General features: G+C 41.8%; 1 protein-coding gene across 12 annotated transcripts in view; it reads left to right on the forward strand.

Annotated features, from left to right (window-relative positions):
* The first annotated feature begins 908 nt into the window (after positions 1 to 908).
* The window catches only part of LOC109870156 (calcium/calmodulin-dependent protein kinase type II subunit gamma), a 48,756-nt gene continuing 33,034 nt past the window's right edge, over positions 909 to 16,630 (forward strand). For 10 of the 12 annotated variants that reach the window (XM_020460522.2, XM_020460526.2, XM_020460527.2 and 7 more), the window contains exons 1-5: positions 976 to 1,200; positions 5,096 to 5,190; positions 8,464 to 8,523; positions 15,853 to 15,907; positions 16,030 to 16,095. In XM_020460522.2, the coding sequence (XP_020316111.1) occupies positions 1,133 to 1,200; positions 5,096 to 5,190; positions 8,464 to 8,523; positions 15,853 to 15,907; positions 16,030 to 16,095 (344 nt within the window). In that variant the 5' untranslated portion in view covers positions 976 to 1,132. Of the gene's footprint in view, positions 1,201 to 5,095; positions 5,191 to 8,463; positions 8,524 to 15,852; positions 15,908 to 16,029; positions 16,096 to 16,630 lie in introns of all 12 variants that reach the window. The other 2 variants (XM_020460523.2, XM_020460531.2) reach the window with 2 other exon arrangements.

Genomic DNA, 16,630 nt, shown 5'->3' on the forward strand with positions numbered 1-16,630 from the left:
AAGCCTTAACAAAGGCTTCCAAACTGGCCTTCATGCTGTAATGTGCGAACACATTACCTAGCAGCCAACCTGCTTGCACCAATTCCATGCAGTTATGGTAAAATATTGTAAAATACAAACCCCATCCCCCTCAATGAATTTCATTAATCCATCCATTCATTAATTTGTTACAATTACTGTAAAAATGTTACATAATGCACTGTACTGTTTTACGGTAACTTGCAGGCAGCCAGTTGCCTGCCTGTAAGTTACTGTAAAAACAACAATAAAAAATATTTGTGAGTATTGGACACCATAAAATACAGTACGTAACATACTGTACCTATTTCACAGTAATTTACAGGCAACTGGCTGACTATAAGTTACTGTAACAAGAACAGGAAAGGATTTACAGTGCATGTAATTATTTTATGGGTAGACATTCACCTGGACTTGGGAAAAATATTTGGTAAAGACATCCATCTGCAAGTTTATGATGTTCTTTTTATGTTTGATAATCCAAGATTCTTCACCAAGGAACAGCATGTAATTCATTTGTTGAATTCTTGCTAAATATTACATCTATAAAATGAAATTAAGAACACTATCAGTCAATATTTTTAAAGGTTTGAATTAAATTACTTTGCCACATTGAATAATAAGGTCAGTAAGAAAAATAATGTTGTTGATACTCTTAAGCTTTTCAAATGTTGGTTCTTTGAATATAAAACTGTGTTTTTGTGTTTGTCGGTTTGTGATGTTTTGTGTTCATTTTTAAGGATGTATAGATTTTTTAAACATTTGAATCCTTCAAATGTTGTACTGAGTGTACGAAATATTAAGAACACCTTCCTCATATTGGGTTGCACCCAAATCAAGGCGGGAGGGGAGGGGTTGTTAAGTCTTCAAACGTTTTGTTAGAGCTCGCGAACCGCTGAATCACCGAATACTGCCCCACTCTGATTTACATGACTCCGCTCAAAAACCCTGCTCACATCTCGCGTGGTTCTGTCTCTGGCAACCCCTCCCTTCTCGCTCTCTCTCTTCCAGCCTGTCAGTGCCGTAGCTAGTACAGGAGGGTGACAGTCCTCCCCTAGACCCAGCCTGCCGTACCCTGACCGAGGCTTGGAGACCCTTCCCCCCCCGCTCAGCCATGGCTACTACTATCGTTACATCCACACGCTTTACAGATGAATACCAACTCTACGAGGAGCTTGGGAAGTAAGCGACTGTCGCCGTTTGCTAACGTTAGCTTGCTAATGCACAGTGCCTTGCTCTCTGGCTTTCCTTCTCCCCACCTCCGTATGCTAACTTTCTCCTTCTTTAGCCAGCTAGCTAGCTGCGATAGCTTGACCCTATTGTGTTTTGCTGGTTGTTGACAGAAGGCAGCTAGCTTGCGTGTCGTAGGTTAGGGACAGAGTTTACAATGTATGTATTTAATGCACTTTGTGTGTATATGCGATAGCACAGCTAGCTAACAATGTAACGTTGGTGTGTCAACGCCTTGTCTTTTGGTCTGCTGAAAATTGCCAGGCAGGAAGCGTTTGAGCGAAAACACTTACATTTGCTGGCACTGCACGTTGCGTTAGCAGCCTGTTTGACTGTGCTGAATGTTAACATGTATGATTACTAGCTGTCTGTGGCTGTACAATATTAGGTAATTTGTCTAAACTGCGGTTTTAGCTAGCTGTGTATAAGTCTGCAGCTGATGTGTCGAACATAGATCTATAGTTATAGCCCACACGGACTCCTCCGAAAGCGATATTGTTGGCACATTATGTAAAACCCTGCACCCCTTCATACAGCAGCCGTAAATATAAATGCCATAAGTAGCATTATAAGCCTCCTAACACACTCTGTCGCTGTGGCTTAAAAGTGCAAGGGTGAGCGTGATGCGGTTTCTCAGAATCTCGATGGCTTTTTTTTTTCTGAGAGAACCGGGACGTTTTATTATTATTATTATTATTATTATTATTATTATTATTATGGGCATTTGTCGGTGGCTCGATCCTCTCGACTCTGATGAAGGTTGTTTTGTATTCCTATCTCTTTAGCCCCAGACCCTGGCTGTAGTCGCAGTGTCTGGGCGTCTCTCTCTGGCATTCTATTGATCCATGATTGGTTTATCAGTTCACACACCTGGGCCGCGTTGAGTAATTCAACGTTGTGGAACGTTCAGATAGCAGTGTATGTAGAACAGTTGCTTCTCTGACACGTATGCTACTCTGATCATGATCAACATAAACAGTCTAGTCAACTAGGAAGAACAACCAGAGTTGGCCACACTGCCATAAAGCCCCAGACCTCTTGGTACATACTATTATAATATAGCTATAAATATATGCCGCTTAATAGATTTGATCTACAGGTACTGCGCACATTTCTTATCGGTGTCCCTAGTGGGAATCAAACCCACATCTGGTGTTAGTACAGCATGATGAACATAACTGAGCTACCCATATACTGTAGCACTAACACAGGTAGATGTTGGGCTACAGAGTGGCTGTTTCCAGTGAGAGCTGGGAGAGTAGTTAAACCTGCTTCTGTTTGTCCTCTAATTTAGGTGTGGCCAACCCTCCTGGAGGGCTACTGGCTTGGGTCTGCAGGGTTTAACCTGGTTCCAGCTCTGCTCTAAGACACCTGCTACATTTTTAACTAGCTTGTATCCTAATCAAGACTGAGCTGCTGTGTGATAGAGCAGGGTTGGAGCAAAAGCATTCTCACCCAGTAGCACTCCAGGAGAGAGTTGGCCAAGTACCAGTCAAGTTAGGAGACACCTACTCTTTCAAGGTTTTTAAATTATTTTTTTAAACGATTTTCTACATTGTAGAGTAATAGTAAAGATGTCAACTATGAAATAACACATGGACTCATGTGGTAACCAAAAGTGTTAAACAAATCAAAATATTTTATATTTGAGATTCTTCAAAGTACCCTTCGATAACAGCTTTGCACGCTCTTGGCATTCTCTCAAACAGCTTAATGAGGAATGCTTTTCCAACCGTCTTGAAGGTGTTCCCACAAATGCTTCTCCTTCCCTCTGTGGTCCAACTCATCCCAAACCATCTCAATTGGGTTGAGGTCAGGTCATTGTGGAGGACAGGTCATCTGAAACATCATCTTCACTCTTTCTTGGCTATATATCCCTTACATAGCCTGGAGGTGTCATTATCCTGTTGAAAAACAAGTGATGGTCACACTAAGTGCAAACCAGATGGGTTGGCGTATTGCTGTAGACATGCTGGTTAAGTGTGCCTTGAATAACAAAAAAAAAATCACTGACAGTGTCACCAGCAAAGCACCCCCACACCATCATATGCTTCACGGTGGGAACCACGCATGCACGGATCATCCGTTCACCGACTCTGCGTCACACAGACATTGTGGTTGGAACCAAAAATCTGAAGACAGATTTCCACCGGTGTAATGTTCATTGCTCATGTTTCTTGGCCTTGACCCAAGCAAGTCTCTTCTTCTTATTGATGTCCTTTAGTAGTGGTTTCTTTGTAGCAATTCGACCATGAAGACCTGATTCACGCAGTCTCCTCTGAACAGTTGATATTGAGATGTCTGTTACTTGAACTCTGAAGCATTTATTTGGGCTGAAATTTCTGAGGTACGGTTAACTAATGAACTTATCCTCTGCAGCAGAGGTACCTCGGGTTCTCCCTTTCCTGTGGTGGTCCTCATGAGAGCCAGTTTCATCATAGCGCTTGATGGTTTTTGCGACTGCACTTGAAGAAACTTTAAAAGTTTTTAATTTTCCGTCTTGATTGAACTTCATATCTTAAAGTAATGATGGACTGTTCATTTCTCTTTGCTTATTTGAGCTGTTCTTGCCATAATATGGGCTTAACAAGGTACACCTGTTAATTGAAATGCATTCCAGGTGACTACCTCGTGCACATTCATCTTCTGCACATCTATCACTCCAGTGTTTTAATTGCTAAATTGTAATTATTTCGCCACTTCGGCCTATTGCCTTACCGCCCTAATCTTACTTCATTTGCACACACTGTATATAGACCTTTCTATTGAGTTATTGACTGTACATTTGTTTATTCCATGTGTAACTGTTGTTTATGTCGCACTGCTTTGCTTTATCTTGGCCAGTTCGCAGTTGTTCTCAACTGGCCTACCTGGTTAAATAAAGGTGAAATAAAAACAATTAAAAGCTGGTTGAGAGAATGCCAAGAGTGTGCAAAGGGTGGCTACTTTTGATGAATTTCCATTATAAAATATGATTGGATTTAACACTTTATTTTTGGTTACTACATGATTCCTAATGTGCTATTTCATAGTTGATGGCTTCTATTATTCTACAATGTAGAAAATTGTACGTTTAAAAAAAAAAAAACTTGAATGAGTAGGTGTCCAAACCTTTGACTGGTACTGTACATACGCTAGTACTGGTGTCTAGACTTTAGTGTACACTACAGCCAATCTCATCCTGGTCTGCACTACTACTAGTTTTCTCTACTAGGCCTACCTAGTAGTTAGTTGATTAATTGACTAATCTAATTCCATTAATTAAACAAAGTCCTCTTGCTCACGAGTGTTCATTAGGGAACAAAGTATAAAACTTTTTGCAATGGGAAACATGTATTTTCTTATTGGAGTAGATCCGATCGTAGCCTACCTTTTCGGTTCAATCTATTTTTGGAAAATGTTCTTGTGCCGACTGAACATGACCTCGGTGTCGTAGATCTGGATCAGTACCCGATTAGAGGGGAAGGAACAACCAGCAGTGTTGTAGACCTGTATTTGAGAGAGCGCTCTGCAATCTGTGTCCAAACCTGTTCCTGGAGAGCTACCTTCCTGTATGTTTTCGTCCCAAACCCAGTTGTAACTAACCTGGTTCAGCTTATGAACTAGCTAATTATTAGAATCTGTTGCGCTAGATTAGGGTTGGCGTGAAAATACAGAAAGGTAGCTCTCCAGGAACATGGTTGGAGAGCCCTGCAGTACACTGTCAATTTCATTTTTATGGCTCCATGCTGTGTATCAGTATTGATGGCCAACCCCTCTGTGGGTATTTGTGTGTTTACCTGGGCGTTAGTATACTAAATGTCAAACCCCCCCCCCAACCCAGAACTGATCATTGCTTGCCTTTCAGGGGAGCGTTTTCAGTGGTCCGCAGATGTGTGAAGAAGTCATCAGGTCAGGAGTTTGCTGCCAAAATTATCAACACCAAGAAACTCTCAGCCAGAGGTAACACACAACACACACACACACACAAACAGCGGTCAGTGGTAGATTTGTGGGGAGGGGTGCGATGTTCATCCCTGTGAGCTGTCAGTGATCTGCTGTACAAATTGGTGACTGTCAGATGTCTTCAGTTGACCATGAGTAGCTAATGTGTCATGTTTGTGTAATCTCTTGTGACAAATGTTATCATACATTCTAACTTTGATCAAATATTCTGCATACTCAAGATTTTGCTTCTGAGATTGTGTGGGGGGAGGGAGGGGGTGGTAGGTTATGTGGGAACTATGTTTACCAAGGAGGCCGAGCTCCACTGTGGGCTGTAGGCATACGGGGTCACGACTTTTCTAAGCATACAGACCTCTCTCTCTCTCTCACACACACACATAGACAGTGTGTCTGGGGACTGTGTGCTGCCTCAGCTCAGAGCTGCCCTCCTCTGCAGTCAGCACGCATTCTCGCTCGCCCGTTCTTTTTTTTTTTCTGTTCAGTTTGAGCAGTCCTGGCTTTTTGCTCGATACCCCTCCTGCTCTCTCTCACTTCCTCCCACCCGTCAGTAGCTAGCGGATTGGTCAGTATCGAGGCTAATCCAGTTAGCCCCTGATGAGATATATATTTAGTCTAAGAACCCACGGATCATACACACCTCGCTGTTAGCCCCTTCGTTCTCTGTGCCTGCGTGTGTGTTAATAGTGTCACATTAGGGAAGGTATTTGGTATTCTGAAACAATCTTGTCATGGTAGCAGTCAAATGATAAGCTTTGTACAGAATTTAAATGTGTGTGTGTGTGTGTCAGGATGGGAGGGACTCAGACGGTCTTGCAGTGATCTGTGTCTAGAGAGGAAAGGTGGAGGGAGATGCAGACAGAGAGTGTAGGGAGGAGGAGGAATAGTGAGAAGGGGAAAATTTTAGAGATTAGAGGAATAGCCATAGATGGGTGGGTTGTTTAGCAACAAAACAATGCGTGAGCAACCCTTGAGGGAAAACAGATGGGGTAGGCTTAGAATCAAAGGATTGTTGACAACATGTCAACTATTTCCTCTCAATGAATATTGGAAACGTGAATACGCTTTCACAATGAGCCCTTGTCTCTCAAATACATCATTACAGTTCTTGGTTAGCTAGCTAGTGAATTTGAGCCATATTAGCGTAGACGTGACATGAGTCAAGACATGTAATCAATAACAAGATACGACGAGCTACCCAAGATTCACAACGTCAGCTTCTTGCCATCGTTGTTAGCTATTTGACCGTCCAGAAACATAACACACAGCCTAGTGCCTGTGCGTTGCGCGGCCATCGTTTTTGTGACGACGTCAGGCAACCCGTCTATATGTAGTGTGTGTACACCGGTGGCAGTGTGCCTGGTAGGATTTAAGGATTTAAGTGTCGTTTTTAGCACCATTGGGCCTGTTTGACCTAGCGCACTGCCCCATGGGTAATAAGTCTCTTAAAGCTCCGCTAAACACCGTCATAATCTGAGGCGGGCTAGTGGTGTGTGTGTGTGTGTGTGTGTTTTGCTTCTCATTCTCTCCCTGATGTAACATGGCTATAGGCCCGCCTCCCGGTGGAGCAGATGGCCAATTAGAGAACAGCAGGAAGTGCCAGTAATGAGTTAACCCTGCAGCACTCTCTGTCCCATCTACTACCACCATGCACACATGCATTGTGCACGCCCATACACAGACATGAACACATCAAGAAATAATCGAAGGAATCAGCAAAAGCTGTAGTATGACGTGCTGAACACGCACCACACATGCAATGGGAAGTTGTGATCCTTTTTTTCTAGGGCTGGGTGGTAAACTGCTTACAACTGAGGGCTGCTAGCTAACACAAGTTAACAACTTCTGGAGGGCAAGCTTGCCAAATGGATCCCAGAAAATCGTCTGACTACCCCTAGTGGCGGAAGTAAGAAGTGAAGTTGAAGCAAAAATGCCTTCTGAGGAGAATAATTATTCTGTCAAATAGAGGCATACAAAGACAAAAGAAGAACCTGACGGTGTGTAAATGTTAACAAATTAGTGCAGCAAATTAAGACATTTATTGAAATGCTTGAAGTGAATGCTGGAATTGAACAAATTAAAAAAACATTGGTTCAGTACCAGAGTTTGAGTCGTACCGGAGTTTGTACCAGAGTTTGAGTTGTCTACAATAGAGGATTTTGATTCCTATGCAATGTTCTACAAATAGGAGTACTTCACTGTCAGTTTTGTCCTATTTGTTTTTGGTTGAACAGTATAATGCAGTCAGAATGGAGAAAGCCCATTAACCACTTAGAATGAATTTGTTACCATGCACTACCCATAAAGCATATTTTAACTGTTATTATTCAGAAACACCAAATACCGTCAAAAATGAAAAACACAGTGATGATATTTTGGCAATTACGCCCAGCCCTACCTCTTTTCACAAATGGAAAGTTCATATAATTAATTCTTGCTCTCTATGTGCCAGTAGTGAATTGAGACACGTTTCTGTACTTTTTCCCTTTGCAGAAGGGGGAGAGAGAATCTATAGCCTACATGGGGAGGAGAAAAAGGAGAGGGGTAGTGGGAAAGATGGAAGGGGAGAGAGGCAATCAGGAATGGAAGAAGGCAGAGCAGTGATGGGGGAGGTGGAAGGCTTAAGGAATAGTAGAGGGAGGCATGGGGGGGGGTGGGGGAACTGTGTGTTCGGCTGTAAGGCTGGTTAGCAGCAGTATAGGAGTGCCGCATTTGTTTGGCTGAAATGTATAATGTGAAGAGAAAGAAGGATGGGTGTGCATTGCAGTGTCTGTGCGTGGGTCTAATGTGTGTTTTGTTTGTTAGACAGGGTTTCAGATGAAATTGCCAGTTCTTGAGTTTAAGATATTCAGTGTTGCAGTATTAAATACTCAGATTTAATTAATGCAAATAAGTGCTGTCTGTGTGCATGCTCTCCCTCTGTTTTGGAGCCCTGTAGCAGTCACACTTCTGACTCACTCTCTATGCCGTTGCTAGGTTTACCCCAGATTACCTCTAACCTCTCGCAACCGCCTTGCTAACAGTGACGACGAGGGGCGGGAGTGTGTGTGTGTTCCAATTTCATCATGTGTCCCCTGCTAGACAAAGTGCTGGCATAGCAATGTTCCACAGCTGGAGCTGCGAGTCACCTCCACAAACATTCACACCTTATACAGTCGTGTGTGTGTGTGGTATGTATGTATGTATGTATGTATGTATGTGTATATATTAGAGAATCTTTCTTTTACGTGAAATAAGATTCCCTAACTTGACATTTTTTGGTCTTCTCCTCAGATCACCAGAAGCTGGATCGAGAGGCTCGCATCTGCCGTCTTCTCAAACACTCCAACATAGGTTTGTCGTCTCTATCTCTCTACACTCTTTTTATTTTATTTTTGAATTTTACCCCTTTTTCTCCCCAATTTCGTGGTATCCAATTGTTTTGTCTCATCGCTACAACTCCCGTACGGGCTCGGGAGAGACGAAGGTTTAAAGTCAACCAAGCCACACTGCTTCTTAACACAGCGTGCATCCAACCCGGAAGCCAGCCGCACCAATGTGTCGGAAGAAACACTGTGCACCTGGCAACCTTGGTTGGCGCGCACTGCGCCCGGCCCGCCACAGGAGTCGCTGGTGCGCGATGAGACAAGGATATCCCTGCCGGCCAAACCCTCCCTAACCCGGACGACGCTAGGCCAATTGTGCGTCGCCCCACGGACCTCCCGGTCGAGGCCGGTTACGACAGAGCCTGGGCGCGAACCCAGAGTCTCTGGTGGCACAACCACTGTGCCACCCGGGAGGCCCCTCTCTACACTCTTAAAGGTGCTAAAAGTAGAACCGTATAGGGTTCTTTGACTTCCTCATAAGATAACATATTTTTGGTACTTGGTAAAGTCTTTATGACATTACATATAATATAAGGCTGTTCTTTGAAGTCATAGTTATACCCTAACACAGTGGTCTGAAGCTCCTGGTTTATAGGCCACATCAGGCCTGCAAGTCACATCATGCTGGCTTGCAAAGTGATGTGTAATTCCAAATTGGAATCCAGCCAAAGTAAGGATATCCAACAAGTGGAACTTTTTAAATGTAGAGTCAGCGATATGATGTAGATGCACAAAGTAAGCCAACATTGTGGGCCAATTTCTGCAACGACTGAAAGCGTTGGAGCGCGATGCTAATCTTCTCCACTTGCTCAGATACTGTGTTGACTGTGAGAGCGAAGTCTTGCATCTTGCGCATCGCAATAATGTTTTGCTGACTACCTTTAATCACCCGCAACCTGCATTCAGAATGACTGCCAGAGAGGGCAGATTGATTACTGAGACTACCTAAATCATCTAAAGTGGAACAACTGTCTCAGTAACGGGTTTAATAAATAAAACTGCTAAAAGATTGGATTCAAAAAAATCTGTTATTGATCTTTGTGTTTCATAAGATGACTCAACCAATCAATGTACATGCAAAAAAAAAGAGATTGATAGAAACAATTCTGAAAATCAACCTGCAATAGAGCATGCTGGGTAATATGATAATGCATGTAGTTTTGAGTGTATTACTCAATTCAGAGTATGGATGTTACCCGATAATCCATTAGTCGCTTAAAACACATTTGACCTGCCATGCTTATCAGTCTATAGGTTCATTTGCATAATTTTGTGGAATAAAATTGCTGCTTGTGTATTTTTGAAACCGGCTTTTATAAGCCTAGTCATTGCCCAACCAGTAACAATTCTAAATGCAATCGTGTGTTAACGTTGGTGGCCACCATTTTTAAAAGGAGTTATTTTTATTTCTCAATCTCCGCTCGTAATTAAGGCGCGCCTCCCATTCGCCATATGGGTGTGTAGGCTATAGTCTTTCTACTGTTTACTATCAGCGTGTCAACCACCACTTTACAATGTGAGCTAGAGGCAGTATAATTGTTTGAAACGTCAACAGTTGACTTTACTTCAAATAATGGGGCATGTCTTGTCTTTGCTTCAGAGTAGCCTTGCCAAAATCCAACCATAGAAATGTGGAGGCAATTATTTTATCAAGACTTCCTCCAGCCATTAACCAGCGTTTCTCTCCTTTTCTATTGGTTTTCATATCAACTTTCTTTCGTTGTTCAGAAGCCAAAAGCACAATCCTTGTCATATCAGCAACACATCATAGTTGCTGCTCTTCGATTCCCCGTCTTTAGAAGTTTCTAACCGAGATTTATCTTTCACAACTGCTCGCATTAGGTGTGCTGTTTTAGAACGGTGTATAACTCGATTTGCATTTTCGCAAATGGTTAAATTGCGTTTTAATTTGCTGCTTCATTACAGGAGTTGCATGTTCAATAATAGTCTATAGCCTTTTGAGTAAGATTGTTGCATGTTTCCAATAAGCTCTTAATGAAAAATGTCTGGTCCTTGTATGCATGCATAGTATCAGAGAGGAAGAGGCAAAGCAAGAGGTTTCATTCCCGCCAAAATAAGACCAATGCGTTTCTATGGGCCTATTTTGGGCCTAAACTTGTCGCCTGCTTTCGCCTTGTGACGACTCCCATTGTTAGTGCGGAAACATTAGCATCTCGTCATCATATACAGATCTCTGTTGATCACGTCATTTTACTGTTTGGAAAACTTTGCTTGTTGACCGGTTAATAAGTGTCAGTTAGACTGCAGCAGAATGTACCAGAATTTGCATCCCTAATTCAGAGTAAAAATGTGTTACACTCAACGCTGGTTATTTACACCAACACTGGGGTTCTCTAACACCACGCAGTCACCTGAGTGTTAAATTAACTCCTGAAACAACACTAGACATGTTACACTGATAAAATGTTGGTAACACTGGCCAATTTGTTGTCTACCAAAAAATACATTTATTTCACCTTTATTTAACCAGGTAGGCAAGTTGAGAACAAGTTCTCATTTACAATTGCGACCTGGCCAAGAATAAAGCAAAGCAGTTCGACACAACACAGTTACACATGGAGTAAAACAAACATACAGTCAATAATACAGTAGAAAAATAAGTCTATATACAATGTGAGCAAGTGAGGTGAGATAAGGGAGGTAAAGGCAAAAAAAGGCCATGGTGGCGAAGTAAATACAATATAGCAAGTAAAACACTGGAATGGTAGATTTGCAGTGGAAGAATGTGCAAAGTAGAGAAATAATTTCTTGCAAAGGAGCTAAATAAATACAGTAGGGGGAGAGGTAGTTGTTTGGGCTAAATTATTACACTGCTGGGTCACTGACTCCCTTCTATTCTCCTACTCTCTGCTCAATAGAATTACAGTTAATATTTAAAGACAGACATCATGACAAAGATATCAACTATGCCAGTACTGTAACATTATTAACAGAATACCAGATATATACCCATAACATAGATGTGTGAATGTTTTTAAACTACCTATCATTTTTAAACTTATCAGAATACTTTGCCTCAATGTTTAAACTTTAATATCAGGAGTTTAACACTAATGCTTAAGCACTATAAATAAATAACAATTCTACAATTTAAAAAAACTGATTCCAAAGGTTTTTATGTAGAACTCTTTCTTGCCTTTGAAAGAATCCTCAAATAACCCTTTCTTCCAAAAACTGTTCTTAGGATGAAAAAGGGTCTTTGTACAAACTAAAAACAAATGGTTCTATATAGTGCCAAATAAGGGTTCTTGGCTTGTGACCATAGCAGAACCCTTTTTGATGCTATATGGATTTTCTTTTAAAGGTTCTATAAACAACCATGCTCATAAAGTTCTAAATGGAACCTGTATGGTGCTATAAAGAACCATTAAAAAAAAAAGGTTCTATATGGCACCAAAAAAGGGTTCCGCTATAGTTACAACCCATACTTAGTCAAACGACCTCAATTGACCCAAGGCCATACGTGAGTCTTTCACAAGACACCATCACATAGTCCTATACAATGCATTCGTAAAGTATTCAGACCCCTTCCCCTTTTCCACATTTTGTTACGTTACAGCCTTATTCTAAAATGTATTTAAATTTTATTTTTATATACACAACCCATAATGACAAAGCGAAAACCAGGTTTTTAGAAATATTTGCAAGTGTATTAAACAGAAATACCTTATTTACATAAGTATTCAGACCCTTTGCTCGGAGACTCGAAATTGAGCTCAGGTGTATCCTGTTTCCATTGATCATTCTTGATTCTACAACTTGATTGAAGTCCACCTGTGGTAAATTCAATTGATTGGACATGATTTGGAAAGGCACACATTTGTCAGTAGGCCACTGTTGACAGTAGAGGTCGACCGATTTTTTTTCCAACACCGTTACCGATTTGTTGGAGGACCAAAAAAGCCGATACCGATTAATTGGCCTTTTTTTTTGTGGTAATAATGACAATTACAACAATACAGAATAAACACTTATTTTTAACTTAATATAATATATCAATAAAATAAATGTAGCCTCAAATAAATAATGAAACATGTTCAATTTGGTTTAGATAATGCAAAAACAAAGTGTTGGAGAAGAAAGTAAAAGTGCAATATGTGCCATGTAAGAAAGGTAATGTTTAAGTTCCTTGCTCAGAACATGAGAACATATGAAAGTTGGTGGTTCCTTTTAACATGAGCCTTCAATATTCCAAGGTAAGAGGTTTTAGGTTGTAGTTAATATAGTATTTATAGGACTATTTCCCTCTACCATTTGTATTTCATATACCTTTGACTATTGGATGTACTTATAGGCACTATGGTATTGCCAGTGTAACAGTATAGCTTCCGTCCCTCTCCTCGCCCCTACCTTGCCTCTAACCAGGAACACATCGACAACAGCCACTCTCGAAGCATTGTTACCCATCGCCCCACAAAAGCCGCGGCCCTTGCAGAGCAAGGGGAATAACTTTCCAAGTCTCAGATCGAGTTACGTTTGAAATGCTATTAGCGCACACCCAGCTAACTAGCTAGCCATTTCACATCGGTTACACCAGCCATTAGGCTGATAAACTTGAAGTCATAAACAGTGCTGTGCTTGCGAAGAGCTGCTGGCAAAACGCATGAAAGTGCTGTTTGAATGAATGATTACGAGCCTGCTACTGCTCAGTCAGACTGCTCTATCAAATCAGACTTAATTATAACATAATAACACACAGAAATACGAGCCTTTGGTCATTAATATGGTCAAATCCGGAAACTATCATTTCGAAAACAAAACGTTTATTTCAGTGAAATACGGAACCGTTCGGTATTTTATCTAACGGGTGGCATCCCTAAGTCTAAATATTCTTGTTACATTGCACAACCTTCAATGTTATGTCATAACATTGAAGTGTACAGAGAGGCAGGTCGTTATTGCGTTGGACTAGTTAACTGTAAGGTTGCAAGATTGACAAGGTGAAAATCTGTAGTTCTGCCCCTGAACAAGGCAGTTAACCCACCGTTCCTAGGCCGTCATTGAAAATAAGAATGTGTTCTTAACTGACTTGCCTAGTTAAATAAAGGTATAAAAAAAATACAAATCGGCGCCCAAAAATACAGATTTCCGATTGTTATTTTATGAACCAATTAATCGGTTGACCTCTAGTTGACAGTGCATGACAAAGTAAAAATCAAGCCATGAGGCCGAAGGAATTGTCCGTAGAGCTCCGAGACAGGATTCTGTCTGCATAGATCTGGGGAAGGGTACCAAAATAAATTCTGCAGGTTGAACACCGTGGCCTCCAACATTCTTAAATGGAAGAAGTTTGTAACCACCAAGACTCTGCCTAGAGCTGGCTGTCTGGCCAAACTGAACAATCTGGGGTAGAAGGGCCTTGGTCAGGGAGCTGGCCAATACCATCCCTACGATGAAGCATGGTGAAGAATCATGCTGTGGGGATGTTTTTCAGCGGCAGGGATTGGGGGACTAGTCAGGATCGAGTGAAAGATGAACGGAGCAAATTACAGAGATCCTTGATGAAAACCTGCTCAGGACCTCAGACTGGGCGAAGGTTCACCTCCTAAGAGGACAACGACCCTAAGCACACAGCCAAGACAATACATGAGTGGCTTTGGGACAAGTCTCTAATTGTCCTGAGTGGCCCAGCCAGAGCCCGGACTTGAACCCCATCGAACCTGAAAATAGCTGTGCAGTGACACTCCCCATCCAACCTGATAGAGCTTGAGAGGATCTGCAGAGAAGAATGGGAGAAACTCTACAAATACTGTTCTGCCAAGCATGTAGCATCATACCCAAGAAGCCTTGAGGCTGTAATTGCTGCCAAAGAGGCTTCAACAAAGTACTGAGTAAAGTGTCTGAATACTTATGTAAATGTCATAGAAAAGGCTGTAACGTAAAAAAAATATGGAAATAGTAAAGGTATTTTCGAAAGCACTGTATGTAATAGCGTAACAGATTAGTTATACTGGAATGACTCTCTCTCACTGTTGCACATAAAAAGCTGTACACTAACCACGGGCCAATATATTCTGAGTCAGCGCCCCTACATTTGAATTATCACTAAAATAAAATAAAAATTCTAACTGCGAAGAACCGTTGAAGGGCTTTTCGTTATGTAGAAAACACATCGCAGCGATTTGACAGTCTGACGTTCATTCGCTTGCTGACGACACACTGTGTTTTAGGGACCACCCGCCAGTGGGCGACTGACAGCCGCCATTTTCACATGCGTGAGTTTCCTTTTGCGAGGATGGAGACTTCGTTTTTGATTATACGGTTTAGAAATTGAGAGTACAAACACAAGTTAATCAGCCTGCTGAGCAAATTACACTATTTTACTTCTTTGCAGTTGAAAAAAGGGTTCTCTTCTTTTAGTGGTAATTAAAATGTAGAGGCGGTGACTCAGAATATTTTGGGCCGTGCTTTGTGCACAACTCTTTTTGGGCAACCGTGAGTTGAGTCATTCCAGTTGAACTAATCTGTTATGCTATTACATACACTGCAGAACCTGATCCCTCTGCAAAGAACCCTTTGGAACCCTTTTTTCCTAAGTGTTTCTGTCAATCTGTATGTCTGAGTGTATATCTCTCTGTCTGGATGTCAGCCTCTATTTGTTTGTCTACTGGTTTTGTTTTCAAATTGAGGATTAGAAAACGTAATCGATTTGAGGACAATAATTATTGTTAAAATCAGTTCGGGGTTAAAAAAAAAGATGACCAGGAGGAGAGAACCAATGAGGTAGAGGAAGAGAAAATATGAGAGGGGGATGAGGCCATACCAATGAGTCAATGACAATTTTGTGCTGTCCTTCATATGTATCCCTCTATCATGTCTCCCTCTAACTTCATTCTGCCTCCTTATTTATTATTATAATATTTTTTTTCTCCAGTGTCCCAGATTGCTCTGCCCCTCAGGCATGGTCTCCTTCCTTTTCTCACACTCTCCCTTTTTTTTTTTACTACTCCCTCTCTCACCCCCTTCTCTCATTTGGCCTATAAACTTTGGATAAAGAGAGTGGGACAGATAGAGGGGAGAGACGGAGGGGATAGTGATATGAGCACATGTACTGTACTTGCTGCAGGGCCGACCTGCTGCTTATTGCACAGCAAAATGTACCTTTTTACATCACCTTTAACCTTGAAACCTGAACCCTTAAACAAACCCTACAGTAGGTCAGATTTTAGAATCACAAAACTGAGCCCTAGCCACTAGCCTGTAATATTCCACTTTTTAAAATCTCTCAATTCTCTCTGTCCCTCTTCTCCACCCTCTCTCCCTTTCTTTTCTCTAGTGAGGCTACATGACAGTATCTCAGAGGAAGGCTTTCACTACCTTGTCTTTGATCTGTAAGTATAACACACGTGCACATTTCAGGTTTGTGAATGAGCTTTATTATGTATGATAAGTCATGTTCTCTCTCTCTCTCTCTCTCTCTCTCTCTCTCTCTCTCTCTCTCTCTCTCTCTCAGGGTGACGGGAGGAGAGTTGTTTGAGGACATCGTTGCTAGGGAGTACTACAGCGAGGCTGATGCCAGGTGGGCAATCCCTATTTACTGTTACCATGGTTACTGTGCCGCACAGCGCGGGTCAAAACCGTGGGAGAGTGGCGTGATTTCACGTGGCGCGCGCACACACACAGGCTGACTATGGGTTTCCTTTTATTCATGTCTGCTGCATTGTCATGTCTTGTTATCCCTCTCTCCTCCCTCTTCCTATATATCCTATAACCCATTCTCTTCCCCACTCATCTTTCCCTTTTGTTTCCTTCCTATCTCTACTCCCTTTCTCTTCCCTCACTCTCTTCTCCTCAATCTTGCTGTTAGGTGATGCTCTTTGTTGCATTAAGGGAAGTGTCCATGAAATAATTTGACTTGTGCTGACCAGGGCTTTAGACACACACGCACACGCACACGCACGCACTCTACAAGCCACATGTCAGCAACACGCCCTTCCCAAGACTGATTTGACCTTTCACCTCTGAGCCTCACAACCAGCAGACCGTCTTGACAGTATTTTTGCTAGCTGGCTTATCCATTTGGGGTACTTGGGAAGTCTCAAAAGAACATAGGC

Source organism: Oncorhynchus kisutch, linkage group LG25 (genome assembly GCF_002021735.2).
Source record: "Oncorhynchus kisutch isolate 150728-3 linkage group LG25, Okis_V2, whole genome shotgun sequence".
Taxonomy (NCBI): domain Eukaryota; kingdom Metazoa; phylum Chordata; class Actinopteri; order Salmoniformes; family Salmonidae; genus Oncorhynchus; species Oncorhynchus kisutch.